General features: G+C 38.7%; 1 protein-coding gene across 1 annotated transcript in view; it reads left to right on the forward strand.

Moving 5' to 3' along the window:
* LOC122769533 (glutamate decarboxylase 1-like) overlaps positions 1-19,275 on the forward strand; it is a 34,860-nt gene extending 15,585 nt beyond the window's left edge. Inside the window, exons 10-18 of the mRNA XM_044026098.1 lie at positions 6,752-6,831; positions 8,160-8,214; positions 9,324-9,440; positions 10,482-10,546; positions 10,875-10,953; positions 12,575-12,724; positions 18,043-18,150; positions 18,257-18,346; positions 18,430-19,275. Of these exons, the coding sequence (XP_043882033.1) occupies positions 6,752-6,831; positions 8,160-8,214; positions 9,324-9,440; positions 10,482-10,546; positions 10,875-10,953; positions 12,575-12,724; positions 18,043-18,150; positions 18,257-18,346; positions 18,430-18,603 (918 nt within the window). The 3' untranslated portion in view covers positions 18,604-19,275. The remainder of the gene's footprint in view (positions 1-6,751; positions 6,832-8,159; positions 8,215-9,323; positions 9,441-10,481; positions 10,547-10,874; positions 10,954-12,574; positions 12,725-18,042; positions 18,151-18,256; positions 18,347-18,429) is intronic.
* Positions 19,276-20,678: the final 1,403 nt, after the last annotated feature.

Genomic DNA, 20,678 nt, shown 5'->3' on the forward strand with positions numbered 1-20,678 from the left:
CCTGAATGGAGTATGATACCAGTGGCATGTAGTCATTGAGATTCTCTGGTTTCACCAAAATACATTCAGCAGGACTTTTCTTCACAAGATGGTAACTCCGCAGACGCTCCACATAGTATGTTGTATAAGGTTCAATAATGAAGCAAACGTGACTAGTCAGTACAAGGCATATTTCCAGAATTTTTGGTAGTCTGGTAGTCCACTCGTATTTCCAACAGAAAGAATCATTCCCTTGGAATACTTTGTCCCATTTAAGGTGACGTTCGGTGTCAGTCCAACTCTGTCAACATCAGTGAATCCATTCAAAATAGCTCGTCTAACACCAGTGTCTAAGACTTCAAGGCACACATTAGACACCTTTGCAGTCTCAGTCTCAGGCTTGAAAATGCTCGGCATTTTTATTACATTACATTACATGTCATTTAGCAGACACTTTTATCCAAAGCGACTTACAAAAGTGCATTTAAACATTTGGGTACAAATAAGAGCTAGAAGTAAGTAAGAATTCATTCTGCATTTCAAGGTAATGTGCCAACATGAGCTGATGTCTTGAAGCCAAGGTAAGCAAAATGTTCTTTGGCAAATTGTTGGCATCACGTACAACCTTTTTAAAAAAAGAATGTTTTGCCTCAAACCTAATTGTCCAACACTCAGTAGGGGGCCCAAACTTTTGAATGAGATATGGGTATTGCTCAATAAAGTGATGTTTGGGGCGCAACTTGTTATGTGGGAAGACTGTCAGCAGCAACTGTCTGTGGTCAGATATTTTTGATTGTAAATAACAAAGTGAGTCTGAAGTGAAATATGGGGTCGACAACAACTCCACCAGGTCTTTGAGCTCAAGGATTAATTCCCATGTTTGATCGCCTTCAGGAACACAGTGACCAATGATGAGAGGAAGGAAACGCACAAGACTCCAGTTTTCATGCCCATTACCACCTAGAGTCCTATTCTTTCGGAAAGTTGGTGGAACTTTCTGCGGGCGGTTTGTCTTGTCAGAGAATTTAAAGGGGAAGCCTTGTATTTCACTATTAAGTTCATCCAATGTGAAATACCTCTTAGCAATCAAATCTGCCAGACACAGACTTAGTTCTATGGGTAAAATGCCTTCCAGCACATCGTGTAAAAAGTCAGGTGGAAAGCCTTTGTATGCATGAAACCCTGTTAATCTGTTAAGAGGACATTCACGTTTTACACCATCAACAGACACAAGTTCGTTCTGATTCAACACATTTACAGCTTCATCATACGACTCTGGTGAGCGTAAAACAAAGTTTCCACTTCTAACATCACAAGTCTGTATAGCGTCACGATTACCCAGACAAAACCTACAAAACTTGTCCACATTAAATGACTCTTGGAATCCACCTAAAGAGTGAGCAGCCAAATTGTCTGCAGCCACATACAAGATGGTTCCTTTTACATGACAACCAAGTTTCTCTACGAATACACCAACCGTTTCTAGATATTGAATATCTTTTATCAGTGGCTTTAAAACACTGTTATACCCATAACTCTTGATATGCTCAGTCTTGCACAGTAAAGCTAGGTAGATTGATGACAGTAATGACTTGTTTCTTCTTGGCAAATTGGCAAGGACCCAATACACACCACAGACTTTGTGTTTTTTTCTGGATGTGCCTAAAGGATTACAAATTTCAAAATCGTCAATGTACAAGGTTATACATAAACGAACATCTTGACCTGAGAGAATCTGATTTTCTTTAAAATACTCACCATCCAGAAATGACCCGTAGTATCCAGACCGTTCAGCTGGTTTATTTATCCCCAGCAATTGTAGTACTTCCTCCCTGTTGAGAACTTCTGAAAGTAATTTTAGAATAGGGACATAAACAAGTGTATGAGACCTGTTTTGTGTACTCAAAATATATTCAACAGGTTCAATGACGGTGAAGTTTTTTCTATAAAAGGATTGCCTTTTATATTCTGTGCCTAGAGGCCCTTCTCTTGAAAGTAAAGTCAGTGGATTTGCACTCTGAAATGCTTCAGTCAATGACGATGTCAATTCCTCAGATATGCAATTATGCCCCTTCAATACATTTTCAATTGTCTGCCTAGTTATTTGTCCAGCACATTCACCAATATCAAATAAGTCATCCACAATTTCTTGAATTGCTGACGTGACACATGAAGGACTGCTTGCAACCGAAGTAAAAGGGATGCAATTCGCCTTTGAATGGAGTTAAGCACAGGCTGAGAATCGGGTTCAGGCAACAATAAATCTGGTGACACTAAATTATCCAAGTCATCATGTTCATCATTTACAAAGGCTTGACTGTGACACCTAACTACAAGGTCAGATCTAAAATCGTCAAATGTAGAAGCATGATGATACCGACTTTTTTCGGGCAGTAAAAGTTGAAAATACCCTAGACTTAACCCAGAAAAGGACAATTCACAGTCTCTCGAGTTCTCAAATGTCTCTTTAAATGAAGAAAATACTGTTTGATGTTCGTTGGTGCTGAAAAAGTACAAAGCTCACACCATACTTTTGCTATTGGATTTGATCCTATCTTGTGCTCCTTTATGTGCTTCCCAAGTTCCACATGGGATTGAAGGACTCAAAGACAGTTTTGGTAAATGCAGCTCAAGCCCCGTCTTCCACGTCCATGACTGTCTTTGTATAGATTAACTATTGTTTTTTCACTGTAAGTAGCAAAACTACAAAACTTATAGCAAATGGACCATCTACACCTGAAACACAAAAAATACATATCTTAATACAGAGATACTGACCACACCCAGCACCACCACAAACTTATTCACACAATAAAGTCAACACACACATTTATGCAAATACATGGTATATGATGGTTGAATTGTATTACCCTCTCATACACATATTATGTGCCCAGCCCAAAGACATTAATTAGTTACTACCTTATTAGAAAAGTGAAAGAAGTGAATTGATCAGAAACCAGAGTAGCATCATTGATACTCAACAAAAAAAAACTTTTTGGGTGTTTTACCCAGCTTTAGAAATGTATTTATAAGCATTATAATTTAACAGTGGATTCCACCTTGTTGAGCCGCATTTTGTAATAACAGTGCATTTTGTAATAAACGTCCAAAATGTAATAACTTTTTCATTTCATTTTGTAATAAAGCCGCATTTTGTAATAAACTGCCGCATTTTGTAATAAACTGCCCCAACGCATTTTGTAATACATTTTGCCGCATTATGTAATAAGTTATTACATTTTGAGAAGATTATTACAAAATGCACTTGCAACTTTTTTATTCTCTAGGAAATGTAATAACATGGTGCATTACGTAATAACAATTCTAAAGCATCGTTTATTTGTTTATTGTATTTTATTTTACTTTAAAGTATTTGTAAAAGTTAGGCCTATTATTAGTATCACTGTATTAGCCTCGTAGCAGTACTTAGCAATTACTATCAGTACACTATTCAAATGTTGCATTAACAGAGAATATTCTGTAAATTCCAGATTTTTTTTATTGGATACCAAAACCACATCAAGAATAGTTATAAACATCCAACAAACCTTATTATGCTTCTTATAATACAGAACAAAACTCTGGGTATCAAAATTTAATCCATTCGTAAACATTAACATATGCACATACAAAATAGAAACGCTGATGAATAGGTAAAGAACAGCTTTATTTATGCATTTATAGAACCTTTCAACAACAATAAATGCAACCAACACATGCAGGCTTGCGGCCAATTTAAAATAATAATGAACCAATGAATATAAGTTCTACCTTAAACAACGTAAGTGTCATCTGCTTGTTTAGAGAGCTGCTTTGACCAGCAAATTTCTCCACTAAGATTAATTTTAAACAAATATGAAATTGCCTCAAAAGGCTAAACAAACAACAAAATTTCTTTTTTCAAAATATATCCGTAATTTCAAATTGTCCATGTCTAATATGTCTAATTACCAGCCAAGCCATAAACCACTTGGAATGTTTTCCAAACAGCTCCTTGAGTTTTAATGCCACACCACCAAAGCGCCCTGCTGCTTTGTACAACCTTTGTACACTAATTGTGTGCTTTCCAACGACGTCCAACCCAAGGCTTTGGCTTAATGTTTCCCTTAGATAGATTGATGGATGGAATCAATCTGCAATGTCTTTAAAATGTTGAGACACTCTGTTAAACGTCCCAAGCATTGACATGTCATCCTCAAAGGTCATTTTGATAATAGACTGAAACATTTCAGCCCTACAACCCTAAGTTTGTGATGGGAGTAATTTTTACCAATCTAATTTGAATATTTTGACATTTATTGTGATCTGGGATGTGTTGTTTAAATGATCACTTTATTTTTTGAGCAGTGTACTATTGTGTGTGTGTGTATGTGTGCGTGCGTGCGTGCGTGCGTGTGTGTGGGTGTAGTTTTTTGCACATGCACAGTTTTCCTTCAAATGTGTTATTACCTGTCGGTCATTAAAAGTTATTAACTTTTAATATGTACTTAGAGGCATAGATTTCAGTTTTACTTTACAAACTGTTTTTAATGCAGTGAGCATAACTTGGACAATGCAGGTTTAAATTCAGTCATATAATTTCTTATCAAGGGCAAAACATCTACATAACTTTAGATCAACTGCAAAATGTCTTTATACTTCCATATATTCAATTACACAGATAATATTTGACACAGTTTTTTTCATACCTTGTATCATGGTGAACTCTGTTGGCTGTCTCAATTAAGCATGCAAGCAGTGCATGATTTATTACAAAATGCGTTGGGGCAGTTTATTACAAAATGCGGCAGTTTACAAAATGAAATAAAAAAGTTATTACATTTTGGACGTTTATTACAAAATTCACCGTTATTATAAAATGCGGCTCAACACACCACCAACATTGTTGGAATTTTAATAGACATTTCATACAATATAGATATTCTTAATTCATCATGACAGTGACAATATAGAATAAAATGTGATTATTCTCAACCTCTCCAAAGTCACAAAATTCACTCAATATGTTACACTAATGCCAATAAAAATTGTTTTGGTTTTTGGTAATAAGAGATTAAAGACCCTCAAATCCTCCATTTCAGCGAAGCTGGCTAGCGATACAGCATGGGCCATGGCTAGTTGCTGACACAACGCCCCACACACGCATTAAACGGGCCATGGCTAGTTGCTGACACGACGCCACACATGCGCATTAAATGGGCCACGGCTAATAACTTATACTTGTTCATAGCGCTAACGCGGCTACAAATAGCGCAGTAACTTCTCACACAAAACTTTTACCAACTGCCATCAATGTGCTTTAGGAGAGGTTAATGAGTTATACTGCTAGTATTTTATTCTTAATGAAAGCAAAAATACTTACAACACTGTAACTTTAGCTTAGCATCCACCACTTGCATTAACATGCTGCGTTGAACTATCGTTTACAGACCTTATAGTAATAGCAATTTATAATTTACAAAGTAGGTTTGCTTAAAAGTTTAATAAATGCAATTACTCACCTTGTTTCCCCTGTGTCCCAACCGAAGCACACCGCAGTTGTCCCCGCCAATTGAAGTTAGTGAACAGATTTCAAATGGTCTCGCTGACAATAGTAGTCATCTGCTACCTGTCTTTTCTGTTGATATCAACCTGCTCAGTCAACGTTTCTCCTTCTGTTAATGGGGATTAGCAGCGGAGGGGAGCGCCTTCTTTAAGATTATAAAATTCTCATATCACTTTTCTCAATTCCTTATCAGATCCAGAATAAAAAATTTCAGGACTATTTGACACTCTGAAATTTATATTAAACTGAACTGACTTGCAAACCTACGTTTTAATACTTACAACTCACAAAATTCAATTGAAAAGGCATAACTAATATATTAAGTGGAAGTAAATTATTGCAATAAGTCATTATGGCTTATTGAGCCAATCCCTTTTTACAGTGTATAAATATCTTGGCCCAGTGCTTGATCATCAGCTGAAATGAGGTGATGCCAACAGAGAATACACTCCCAGTCATAGAAAATCTTTTATTTCTTGGTTCAGTGTTTCATATGTAAACAGGCATAGAGACTTGTGTTCAATCTGGGGAGATCGGGTGGCTAAAAAGGACAAGGGACTCAGGTCACTGGTTTCTTTTGCCCCTCAGCAGAACGTTAGGTTCTCCAAATCTTTCTTACCCTCGGCTATTAGGCAACTAAACTTGGATCCGTGTCAATTTTACTCATTTTGAATACATTTTGTAATATTTGGGGTCAATTTTACTAATTGCATTAACCTTATTTATTAATTTTCTCTTTTTCTCTCCCTTCTTTCCTATGTCCCCGTTGTCTTACACCCAGTGCCTGATCTGCTGTATGTTGATGATGCTGATTGTGTATGGGAAGCTACAGATGAATTGCCCTTCTGGGACCAATAAATAAAGTTTTCTTAATCTAATGTGGACACACATGTAGATTTTGAAATGCCTGTGAAACATGCTTTCTCATCAGTCTACACCCTGAATCTAATCTGATGTCTTTTCAGTGGAGTGTGTGTTATATAAATAGTGGTTTCACCACACAGTCTTCCACCAAAGACTGATAAATCGTTAATTCAGCACCCTGATTCCTATATGCACTGCTCTTCTCTCTATTTACCTTCACTCGGCATGTGCACCTGGGAATCTTCTGGCCTGAACCAAACAGTAGAGCAACTTCACTGGGTTGAATGAAAAGCTTTTATGTTCATTGTGTGCATGAAGAGAGACAAAGGGAGATGAAAGGTTTTCTTTTCACCCTTTCAGAGTCACTATTCAGTGAAGAAATGTGCCGCCGTGCTGGGGATGGGCAGTGACAATGTGTTGGTGGTGAAATGTGATGAACGGTGGGTAAGGCAGAAACTCACCAACTCACGTATTAAAAGTCAGTGTGTTGCATGACAAAAGACATGTTTGCTCACCTGTTCTCGCTTTATGTGTCTTCATACTGGTCAAAAACAACAATTGAAAGCTGAGTCTAAACCGGTTTTTCATAATTACAGACGAGTGAATATGGTTATGCGACTCAAACGCATTATTTCTTCTCTTCGTCTTCTTCATTCTTTTTGGCAGCAATGCAAATCCCAGCATCATTTCAGCTGTAGCACTCAAGACATTGAGCTCTTTTAAAGTGTTTTAAATTTTAATCTTCTCCACTGTACATTCTTTTAAGTGTTTTAGAGAATTTATGTATGTATATATATATATATATATATATATATATATATATTTATATATATATATATATATATATATATATATATATATATATATACATACATATACATATATACATATATTATATATAGTTGGGTTTTGTTCAAATTGTTAATGTAAATGATTTAAAAGCACATTGAGTTGCCCTGTATGAAATGTGCTAAACAAATGAAGCTGCCTCGCCTATATTAGCATACCGTTAGCAAGTAATATTTGTCGCAAGCTTCACTTTTAACAACAAGGGACTGGTATTTTTTATTTAAGTCCCTGAAAAGTCGATTTGACAAAAGGCACAGAGAATCTTCCTAATTCAATAGCTTTATACTGAGGCATGTCAGTGTATAAATATGTCTACTGCTTTATCATTCAAATGAGGTTCACGGGGAGCTGGAGCTTATCCTAGCTGACACAGGGCAAACAGTGGGGTACATCCTGGAGAGCGCACCAGTCCATCACAGTGCAAACATACAGAGACGAGCAACCATTCACTCTCACATTACTGATAGTATAATGTACAGTACAATTTAGTGATATATCGTCGTCCTTTCTCATGCAATAAATAAACCCAGGTACACAGGCTGTTCTTAAGTCTCTGATTGTGGAACTTTAACTGGAAAGTCAGCTGACAGTCGCGACCCTCTGGTGGAGGATAAAGCGGTAGATAATGGATGGATGTTTCATTGAGTAGCAAAGAGACGCTCACACACTGTCTAAACTTACAAGCATGATTTTATTGTTGCAACAGTCCTAGACCTTCATCAGCAAACATACATTTAGGAAACAAATTTACATTTAGTTTTTCTCTTTATGCACCTGTCTTAAAAATGGATGTGCAAAGTGTTGTCTTGTTTTAAATTTTGTGTTAAGAATGTGGTAAGAATCTAATTTTGTGTTGGTAAGTTTGTTACAAAAGTTTGTTTACTGAGCATCTTTAATTTTTCTCTTTTGGTTCTCAAAGGGGGAAAATGATTCCTACTGAACTTGAGTCTTGCATTGTTCAAGCTGAAAACAAGGTGAGAATCATGAGGAAAAACAGTAACTTTAACCTCTTTGTATTTCAATATTGCGGTGTGTATGTTTTGATGATTTTTGTTGTTGGGGAGAACTCTCCCTTGCATTAACTTTAAATTTGGTCAGTGTTACCTGAAAAACTTTTGCTCCACTCACACTGTTAACGTTATTAGCAACACAACACTGGTACTGTTAACGTTATTAGCAACACAACAATGGTACTGTTAACTTTATTAGCAACACAACACTGGTACTGTTAACGTTATTAGCAACACAACACGGTACTGTGCGTTATTAGCAACACTACACTGGTACTGTTAACTTTACTAGCAACACAACAATGGTACTGTTAACTTTATTAGCAACACAACAATGGTACTGTTAACTTTATTAGCAACACAACAATGGTATTGTTAACTTTATTTGCAACACTTCACTGGTACTGTTAACTTTATTAGCAACACAACACTGGTACTGTTGACTTTATTTGCAACACAACACTGGTACTGTTAACTTTATCAGCAACACTACACTGGTACTGTTATTAGCAACACTACACTGGTACTGTTGACTTTATTTGCAACACTACACTGGTACTGTTAACTTTATTTGCAACACAACACTGGTACTATTAACTTTATTAGCAACACAACACTGGTAATGTTAACTTTATTAGCAACTGGTGCTGTTAACTTTATTTGCAACACTACACTGGTGCTGTTAACTTTATTAGCAACACAACACTGGTACTGTTAACTTTATTTGCAACACTGTTAACTTTATTTGCAACACAACACTGTACTGTTAACTTTATTAAACACAACACTGGTACTGTTAACTGTATAACACAATACTGGTACTGTTAACCTTATTAGCAACACAACACTGGTGCTGTTAACTTTATTTGCAACACAACACTGGTACTGTTAACTTTATTAGCAACACTACACTGGTACTGTTAACTTTATTAGCAACACTACACTGGTACTGTTAACTTTTTTTACACTCAAACATAGTTGGTTCACCACCACATTTGTCTCACTGAATCTCATAAAATAAAGTGCATACTTGGGTTCATATATTAAAATAATTGTCATCTTTCTTTTTCCAGGGTTTGGTTCCATTTTATGTGAATGCAACGGCAGGAACCACAGTATTTGGTGCCTTTGATCCTCTCAGTACCATCGCAGACATCTGCCACAAACACACACTCTGGATGCATGTCGATGTAACGTCCCACAACTCTGTCTCCTTCTCTATTTCTCTCACACGACCATAAATGTTTGCCTGAAATATTGGTGCTTCTGTCCATCAGGCTTTGTTGATCCGGTTCTGTGAATGCGACCTAGGATATAGTTAGCTCTGATGGCTCACAGTAAGAGGGCCCCAGTTACAATCCCATTTTGAATACTGGTTGGACCTGGAGTCTTCTGTGTAGAGGGTGTATCCTGCATCTCTTTTAGTGTCAGTCCAAAGTGTAATCGTAAGGAATGAATGAATGAAATATGAAATGGTATGTTGATTGTTCATTATCCGTTGTTTTAGGCCTTTGTTCAAATTGCAGTCGGCTAAAATGAAAGATTGTGTGAGTCAGGTGGATTTATAACAGTAGGACATTCGGGTGAGGGGTGGAGGCTAGCTTGAACACTTTGGACAAAACTTTGGACAAATTCACTTCAGCCATTTCCTATGAATGACCTGGTGCTTTTCCTCTCTACTGACACTCTTTACTTTTGTAGGACCACACCTACTTTATACGCCGTATACTTTATTAGCAACCCTCCACTTACACTGATTTCTTTATGAGGTTTACTGCTGTGTTCTCACATGTGCTCACTCATGGGAATCAATGACCCCAACGATGACTGCACATCTCTGAGCCTGGTTCTGTCAGAGATTTCTTTCTGTTAAGAGGGAGTTTTTTCTCTCTGCTGATGCCTAGTGTTTGCTCATTGTGTGAACTGTTGGGGTTATCTGCTCTCCTTGATGTTGTCTATGTACAGTGCCTTGAGATAATGTATGTTATGATTTGGCACTATAAATTGAATTGAATTGAATTGAATTGAATTGAATGATAGGACTTAAAATGACCAACAATGTCCAACAAATGTACAAAACAGTGTAATCAAAGATGTACACACTTTCTGTATTATGTAAACAGTGTTACACATTCATGAACTCTGTTACCCATGTAGCAGATACAGAATTAAAGAATCAACATATTGAGCTTTGTTCTTTTGACTTTTTCTTTTCATCCATGTCTCCACAGGCAGCGTGGGGTGGAGGCCTGCTCATGTCAGACAGACACAGCATGAAACTACAGGGCATCGAACAGTAACTACTTAACATGCAATCTGTCCACAATATTCACTCTTGCACACAATTACTGTATGTAACCCTGCCTGTTTAAAAGTCCCATGTGTATAAGGATCGTGACATTTTGTAAAGCACAACCCTTGCACAAAGGCTTATTCTAAGGCTACACAACTTAAATTATTTAATTTTAAAGTGTTTATACACTAAAATATGCATACAAAACATTCTTATGGGTAATATATTCAATTCTGGTCAATAAACCCTCCTAAATGTTACACATTGGAACTTAAACAGCACAGTCTAAGGTCAATCACTCAGTACTGCACTTTTCTCTTTTATTCCTCAGAGCTTGTTCTGTAACATGGAATCCTCACAAGTTGATGGGAGTCCCTTTGCAGTGCTCGGTCATACTGGTCAAGAAGAGAGTAAGACATTATTCTACTACTCTTCAGTTTACATGTTGCATACTAGCCTGCCTGATCACTCTACAGTAACTGCAACTGCAAAAGAAAATCTATATTCAAAAATTATTCTTTTAGGGGGTTTAAGAAACTAAGAGTACTCTTAAAAACAACCAAGGAGTTTGGAGGCTTCTGTAGTTCTGTAGTGAGGCAGGGGTGTCCTGAGAACTCCCAAAAGTTCTCAGGAGTATTGGTCAGTTTCCAGCATGCACAGTGCCCCCGGGACCCCTCTCTGCCCGATGCTCTGAACAGCTTCTACGCTCGCTTTGAGAATCCCAGAAGCTCTACCAGCACCAGACTCACCCCAACACCAGGTGATGCGCCCCTCAATGTGACCATAGCAGAGGTGAGGAATATCCTCAGGAGGATCAACCCCCGCAAAGCCGCTGGTCCCGATAACACCCCTGGGCGGGCGCTGAAAGGCTGTGCTGGCCAGCTGGAGGTGTTCACAGACATTTTCAACACCTCCCTCAGGCAGTCAGTTGTTCCCACCTGTCTGAAGACTGCCACCATCATCCCCATCCCCAAAGGCTCCACAGTGACAGGCCTGAATGACTATCGGCCAGTAGCTCTCACCATGATAGTCATAAAGCGCTTCGAGAAACTGGTCAGAATGCACATCAAGGACAGCATCTACATCACTGTGGACCCCCACCAATATGCATACAGGAAAAACAGATCCACAGAGGACGCCATCTCTTCTGTGGTCCACACAGCCCTCACTCACCTGGAGAGCAAAGACTCCTATGTCCGCCTGCTCTTCCTCGACTTCACATCTGCTTTCAACACCATCATACCACAGACCTGTACACATCCTCGACATCCTCTACATCCAGTGCAGCAAGGCACACAACTTTCCACTTATCCCATCCGTCCCGAATGTAGCCAGCCATGAAGGTCCCAGCTGGGCAACTAGGTTCACCAGAACCTGAACTTCTTGTTGAGAACACTCTGTCGATTTCATTCAATAACCAGCTTAGCAGTTCCATCTTGGATCAATTGATTCTCCTTAGTGACTTGTTTCACAGTGGCAGCTAAATACTACTCATGTGTTGACATTTGTCTCAGTGTCAGCTGTTGTTTGGGTACATTCGTTTTTTTTGTTTGTTTTTTTTTTGTTTGGTTACATCATTTGCTTCCCCTGCCGTTTCCCACAGTGTCTACAGATTTCTGTCCCTGACCTTTGTCATACTTTCCTTCTGTGTCATTATATTGCACAGCAGTGCGTTGAACAGAGAAGTTGAGTTATAACAGATGGTCCCACAATCTAAAGAAACAGAACTAAAAATATTGTAATTTATTGGCCATTAATAATTAAAACATGTGTTCCTGTCTTAACAATGAGCTGAAGTCGAGGTTAGGGCTTAATCTTGCTTTTGTCATTTTTCTGATCCCCTTTATTTTGCAGTGCAGTAATACAAATGATCCCAGAGGACCAGCATTTTTTTTAGGCCATCTATTGAGTCTGCAGTATGTTTTATAGTCCAACAGCGCAGTCCGTGTTTTACATTTGCCTATAAATGTACAGTCAGATATTAGGAGGTTTCTGATTATCTGTGATCTCCCATGTCTTGCTCCTCTGCAGGGTCTCTTGCAGCAGTGTAATGAGCTGGGGGCTGAGTACCTTTTCCAGCCGGATAAACCGTACGATGTGAGCTATGATGCTGGAGATAAGAGCATCCAGTGTGGTCGACATGTTGATGTCTTTAAGTTTTGGCTCATGTGGAAAGCAAAGGTAATCTTTGACATGATCTGTTTCACTTGACTGTGACCCGTCTCTTTTCATTCTACATTGAGCTACATACTGTTTAACCAAAGGGAGCGAAGAGAGGGACATTAATGTGAGACTTTAGTTTCTGCTTTATTTCTAGTAAACACACATCTACGTTCACTCCAATTGATTTACAGACTGTGCTTTACATAAGTACAGTTGAAACCAGAAGTTTACATACACTAAATAAAAAGACACATGTGCTTCTGACATGAAATCAGACAATTGGAAGCTGGTTCCACAGGAGAGCAGCCCACTAACTGAAGGCTCTGCCTCCCATTCTGCTCTTACAGACTCTGGGAACCAGTGGCGGACTGGGTCAATAATTCAGGTCGGGAATTTGATGCCATTCCAGGCCACCCTTCTCATGCAGACCACCATACCTCTAGTTGTGTATTCTAACCCTATTTGATAGATAAAATAAATTTAGGAGTGACCAATAAGTGATCTAATTGAATATATGATTTTTTAAATGTTATAGCAATGGGTGGATCCTCAAAAACTCATAAGGACAGAAGCCATAGGATAAGCAAATGTACAAGGCAAGACACACAAAACATTTATCATTTATCATTTATGGTGCAGAATTACAATAAAGAAAACTGCCACAAAGCTGCAGCCTAATAGATTAAGAGTAAACAAAAGAGCTAGCTGTATTTAATTATGATTTATTATTTCAGCATGTATAAACTATCCTGAAGTTGCTCAAACATTATGCAACAAAATCATATTTTTCATTCATCTCTAGGTATTCTGGATTGATTGTCGGGCCGTGTGCCTGTGTGTGTGTGTGTGGAGGGGGCTGGGGCACATGTGACTTCCACTATTGTTGCTTTAGAGGTGATGGAATTAACCCTCTGTGAGACACACAGTCTGCGGTGGTGACGGTGATTGAACGATAAACGCATTGAAAGCTATAGTGTTTTTGACTGACCTTCCCTCCTGGTGAACATGTCACTTATTCTGCAACATTTTGCTGCGTCTGTGGCAAGGGCTTTCCATTTTCTGTCCCTCTCTCTCTGCTCCACCTTTCCTTTTCTTCTGTCCCTCCATTTCTCTCAACTACTAGAGTGAAGACAGTGGAGCTCATTGATTGTTGTGTGACGCCGACAGGTCACAGAGCGGCTTCATTACGTAACTAGATGGATTGATTTGATTGGCCCGGGCGTCCGGTAACTCCAGTCAGTCCACTCAGTCCGCTGACTGTTCAAGTCAGGCCAGGATGACCATCAGGCCACCGGGAAGTGTCCCTGTGCTCCCGATGGGCAGTCCGCCACTGCTGGGAACCACAAGTAAACCTGTATTTTGTGACCTAAGTGGTCTGTTAGGGTGATAAGTTAAGACTAGGTCTTTCAAGTATGAAAGGGCCTGACCATTAAGTGCTTTGTACGTGAGGAGGAGGATTTTAAATTTAATTCTAAAATGTACGGGGAGCCAGTGTAGAGAAGCTAACACTGGAGTTATATGGTCTCGTTTCTAGTTCCTGTCAGCACTCGTGCTGCAGCATTTTGAATTAACTGAAGGGTTCTAACAGACTTGTTAGAACATCCTGATAATAAGGAGTTACAATAATCTAATCTAGATGTAACAAAAGCATGAACTAGTTTTTCAGCATCCCTTAAGGACAGAATGTTTATAATTTTCATAATGTTCCGCAGGTGGAAGGAGGCTGTTCTGGAAATTAGTTTTGTGTGAATCAAATGACATTTCCTGGTCAAAAGTAATCTAAAGTGACCATGTGATCAGAAAGTTTTTCTCTGAGGTGTTTAGGGCCGAGTATAAAAGTTTAAAAGTAGAAAGTTACAGGTCATCCAGGACTTAATGTCTCTGAGACAACCTGATTTATTTCATCTGGCCTCATTGATAAATATAGCTGTGTGTCATCTGCATAACAATGACAGTGTGTGTTGTGCTTCCTAATAATGTTCCCTATAGGGGAAGCATATATAAGGTAAAAAGTATAGGCCCAAGCACTGAGCCTTGTGGAACTCCACAATTAGCTTTTGTTGTGTAGTGAGGCTTTATCATTAACATGAACAAACTGGAATCTATCAGATAAGTATGATTTAAACCAGCAGAGGGCAGCACCTGTGATCCCAATTGTCTGCTCCAATCTCTGCAGTAGAATATTATGATCAATGGTGTCAAATGCAGCACTAAGATCTAACAGGACAAGTAAAGAAACTAGACCATTATCTGACACCAAGAGAAGATCATTACTAACTTTAACTAGTGGTGTTTCTGTCCTATGGTTTAATCTAAAACCTGACTGAAAATCTTCAAACAGGCCATTAATGCACAAATATTCACATAATTGATTAGCAACTGCCTTTTCTAAAATTTTAGAAACAAATGGAAGATTAGATATAGGTCGGTAATTAGCTAAAATATCTGGGTCAAGGGTCGCTTTTTTGAGGAGGGGTTTAATAACTGCTATTTTAAATGTATGGGGCACATATCCAGTTAAAAAGGATAGATTAATTTGAGTCAATATAGAGCTGTTAATTAAAGGAAACACATCTTTAAACCATTTGGTGGAGGGGGATCTAACTGACAGGTTTGATGGCTTAGATGATGAAACTAATGATGTTAACTCAGGGAGATCTATAGGAGAGAAACTGTTTAACTGTGCATCTGGTGCTTCTAAAGCTCTTGTGCTAAAAGATGAGTCAGTCTCAATATGAGGAGGAGATGATCAATTTTTTCTCTAATTGATGTTGTTTTATTCACAAAAAAGTGCATAAAGTCATCACTGCTCAGTGTTAAAGGAATAGATGGTTCAGTGGAGCTGTGGCTACAGTGCTGAAAAGAAATCTATGATTATTCTTATTTTCTTCAATTAAAGAAGAACAATAGGCAGGGCTTTTTTGTAAGCTACAAAACCATTTTTCCAGGCTATATAAAATTCCTCTCGGTTACTGGAACACCCTTTTCTTTTTAATCTACCTAACGCCTGTTTAAGAGCACGAGTATTGGAGCTAAACCATGGTGCTCGTCTCATCTGATTCACCACTTTCTTTGTCAGAGGGGCAACGCCATCTAATGTAGTACGCAGTGAAGCCGCTGTACTATCAACAAGGTTATCTATGAGGGTGGGAGTAAAATCACAAAAGGTACCTTCAGATGTACTGACATATGGCACCGAGTTAAATTAAGGTTGCACTGTCTCTTTGAATTAATTAATATTATTATCAAACAGGCATCGAGTGTAGCTGTATTTCTTATTTATGTTATTGTAATTCATTATTGTACAATTAAATGTGAGTAAATAAGAGAGGGTTTGGAGGAGCTATGTTTAAGTTATCAATATCAATACCATAAGTTAAAACAAGATCGAGGGTGTGATTAAGGCAATGAGTTGGTTTATTAACGTGTTGAATAAAACCTATTGATTCCAACAGCGAGTTAGCCAATAAGCTACACTTTTTATAAGTACTTTTATCGCTAAAGGAGGCAGAGGAGTAGCTAAACATGTGGCACACAACACAGGAGAGAGCAGGAGAAGGAGAGGGGGAAGCCATCGCTGCTAAGCTAACTTGTTACGCTAGCAAAGAAAGAAATACTGTAAGTGAATCTACGTGAACGATAGAGTTTAAGTAGAAGTAGCGGGTGAAATGTTTGTCAATTCAATAAAACAAGTGTTTTTCAGTTAATCGATCGTTCCAGTAGATAGAAAACCACAGAGAGAGCAGGAGACACACAGTGTAACACCAGTGGAAGCACAGGAAGTGACACAATACGTTACCGCCCCCAATCAATCAATCAGAATAATATGAGAAGGATTTTTTTAGACAATTTTTTATTACTTTCTTCAAAGTCATTAGTTTACATACACTAAGATTATTATGCCTTTAAACAATTTGGGAAAGCCCAAATGAAGATGTCATGTCTTTGGAAGCTTCTGATAGGAAGGAGACAGGTTCTGTGAGATGAATGTGCTTTAGTCTGAAATGTGCATATCAACCCAAGAACAAAAGCAAAAGACATTGTGAAGATGCTGGCTGAAGCTTGTAAGAGTGTGTCATTATCCACAGTGTATCCACGAGTACTGTACCGACATGGGCTGAAAGGCCACTCTGCCAGGAAAAAGATAGATTACAGTTTGCAATTGCACACAGGGACAAAAACCTTAATTTTTGGAGACATGTCCTGTGGTCTGAAACTAAAATCAAACTGTTTGGCCATAATGACCATCGTTACATTTGGAGGAAAAAGGGAGAAGCTTGCAAGCCTGAGAACACCATCCCAACTGTGAAATACGGGGGTGGCAGCATCATGTTGTGGGGTTGTTTTGCTGCAGGAGGGATTGGTGCACTTCACAAAATAGATGGTATCATGAGGAAAGAACATTATGTGGAAATACTGAAGCAACATCTCAAGACATCAGCCGGGAAGTTGAAGCTTGGGCGCAAATGGGTCTTCCAAATGGCCAATGACCCGAAGCATACTACTTCTGAATCAATCTGGAAATTGCACCCAAGGATGACCAGACTTGTGCAAGTCCACAATTCTCTTCCTGATATATTGGCTGATTTCTTTCTTTCCCATGATGTTACACAAAGAAGCAGTGTGTTTCAGGTGTGCCTTAAAATACATCCACAGGTGTGTCTCTAATTAACTCAAATGTTGTCAATAAACCTATCAGAAGCTTTCAAAGACATGACATGTTCATTTGGGCTTTCCCAAATAGTTTAAAGGCATAATAATCTTAGTGCATGTAAACTTCTGACTTTGAACAAAGTAATAAAACATTGTCTAAAAAAACCCTTCTCTCATTATTCTGGCATTTAGTAAATAGAAATAATTTTGGTAATCCTCACAGACCTAAAACAGGAAAAGTTATTGTCTGATTGTCAGGATGTAAACAACTTAATTAGGGCTAGTCTGACAACATGTTCATTTAATTTACTCAGAAAACAGAGTCAATCCACATATTTCTATAGTCTCAACTCCCTGGGTAGGTCTATGTAATGTGAGCAATATGTAAAAACATACAGTACAGCCACAAATACATACAATAGACACATCAATATAAAGTGCAAACAACACAGGGTGGGGTAGCTCAGTGGTTAAGACTGGTACCCTGTGAGAAAACGACTTCATTGTCGCAAGTTCAACTCCACCCCTGGCAGGTTGTACTCAATTCCCTTGTAAGTCGCTTAGGATAAAAGCATCTGCTAAATGACATGTAACACAAAAGTCCCAAAGTGCATAGCTTGTTATTGCACAGTAGCACATAGTCTACTTTTTTTGCTTGTTTTAATGTCTTGTTTGTATGTCAGGGCTCAGAGGGTTTTGGATCTCAGATCAACAAATGCTTAGAGAATGCTGAGTATCTGTATGATCAACTGCAGAGGAGGGCCGACTTTGAACTGGTCTTGAAAAACAAAGTAAGCCTGTTTTTGTCCTTAAAAAGCTGTACTTATTGGAAACCTTACTTTGTAATCGCCACCCCATCAGCTGTAATGTGTATGTCCTGTGGTCTTTGTCACACAGCCAGAGCACAGTAATGTGTGTTTCTGGTACATCCCTCCCAGTCTGAGAGGCCTGCCAGCTGGACCTGACAGGGATGAAAGACTCCATCAGGTCAGTAGTTGTATCTAGTTGTATTGTTCCATATAAAATGCTTTCCATATATTGTTCCATATGTAACGCTCCTCTCTCTGTAGGTGGCTCCCAGAATCAAAGGCAGGATGATGGAGAAGGGCTCTCTTCTGATTGGCTATCAGCCTTTAGGAGCCAGAGTCAATTTCTTCAGGTGTGTCTTCTCCAATCCTGCGACACAGCAAGAGGACATTGACTTCCTGCTGGACGAGATTGCCCAACTGGGCTATGACCTCTGATCTCTCTTGTTATGGTCATGTTAAAGGAAACGAGTAGATCTGATATTGCGAGTAGCTTTATCTGAGTAGCTGTGCTGCAGTCAGTTGTAGGCAAATAGACTTTTTTAAAATCTCATCTAACTGCACTTGAAAAACATTTGCAACCGTCAACTGCTTGTGCTCCTATTTACACTCATTGTCTCTCTACCTATGGTTTGTCAGTCAGCTCATTAAAGGCAGTATGTTTACTCTCGCTTAAATGCTATAGTTCACCATTCATACATGTTCCACACACCTGCTGTTCATGTACATTTCAACTTTTTAAGAACCAATCAATGGTTAAATGATCCCTGCCTCTGGGCAGATGCTGCAGGTGGTGCAATTAGCCTGGATGACACATTTAAAGTCAGATCAATTCTTGACTCATGACTTTCCCTGGTTTTTAATTCTCAACTCTGATGTAGTTAGATGTAGTTAAGACCTCACTAAGACGTCCGTCTGAACCCTCAGAGAATTGAATGATGCCACCTGATGTGTGTCCAAGTGTCCAAGTGTGGAAGAAATGTGACACTTCATACTTCATGTTGTAAATGGTCTTTTCTAGTATTGGTGTCCAATCAATTCTCAACACCCATTTCAGTCACTTTTATACAACACATTTTTTGTCACACATCTGTCATACCGGGCCACACGGTGATGTAGTGGTTAGCATGGGCCTTTCTGCATGGAGTTTGCATGTTCTCCCCGTGTGTGCGTGGGTTTTCTCCGGGTTCTCCGGCTTCCTCCCACAGTCCAAAAACATGCAATGTCCAGGGTGTACACCGCCTATTGCTCGATGTAGCAGAGATTGGCACAGCACCCCCTGCGACCCTCTGGTGGAGGATAAAGCGGTAAATGATGACTGACTGACATCTCTCATACCCCTTTGTGGGTTAATGTCTTGGAATATTTTATTTTTACAGCATATATCGCAGCCCAATCATTCATCAATCAAGTGATTCAAACAATATGCACACAATGAAGAACACTGTAGGTTATAAACAATGTTGAAAATCCAAGCTATGCCAATTAAAGCACTATCTACTATTTGTTTTGTTTCCGGCTCAGTTTTTGGTTTATTATCTTGAAACATAAAACAATGCAATTATATATGTATAAAATGCTTTAATGGTGCGCGCCAGAATATTGATGACATGTTGTCTGGGAGACTGTCCACTGCATTCCAGTTTGCAGCAATATTGTGCGCAGTTTTTCAAGGTACTTGGCAGATTTTTGCCTGTCGTGGATAACGTTCAGCAGTTCCTGTGTGGATTTAGGCTGTCTCTCTTGGGTAATCCCAGACTGATTCAATGAAGCACAGAACTGAACATTTGCATGATTTGCAGTCATTTATGCTGGAAATAGAGAGTTAAATTATAGGAGTATTGTCGTAGATGTTTTACTTTGCCTCTACATCAGCCATGAACGGGAAAACGAACAAAACCACGAGAAACAACAAGGCAGAACATGAAGGAGGAATTCCATTTTTATTCCACAATATTGTGCCCTTGACAGTTACTGTCTGTATGTTTACCATATGAGGCTCCAACAAAAACAGCCATGGGTAACCATTTGAAATGGTACTGTATGTGTATTGAACAGGTATTGTTTTGTTCAATGCTGAACTTTCTTTCTTTCCTCTTTCTTTATAACAATTGCATAAAAACATGCACATGATAATGTGAAAATGATACACGCCTGAAAAAGAGGGATGTTCACCTATGAGAGCAGACCTTGATGACTTACGGAAATGATTTAACTTAAACTGTCTTCTGGACTTAAGCAAAATGTTAAACTCTGTGTGCTGACAAATATTACAGCAAAATCGTTAAGAAAATAACAAAAACATTTTTACAAACTTCTTACAGCTCACTTAGCTTATGTGACTGCTTCCTTCCTTTTCTCGCTGCAACAACAACAACGTTCAGGCTTCCGTTGTTCACTATTTGGAACTGTCATGCAACTGCATTATTCAGGGTTCTCATGGTGCCATCTATTGGCCAAGCCATTTAACTACCTTTAAGTACATTCAGAAAATAAAAGCCACAGAATGAGAA

The sequence above is a fragment of the Solea senegalensis genome, linkage group LG5, assembly GCF_019176455.1.
Source record: "Solea senegalensis isolate Sse05_10M linkage group LG5, IFAPA_SoseM_1, whole genome shotgun sequence".
Lineage (NCBI taxonomy): Eukaryota > Metazoa > Chordata > Actinopteri > Pleuronectiformes > Soleidae > Solea > Solea senegalensis.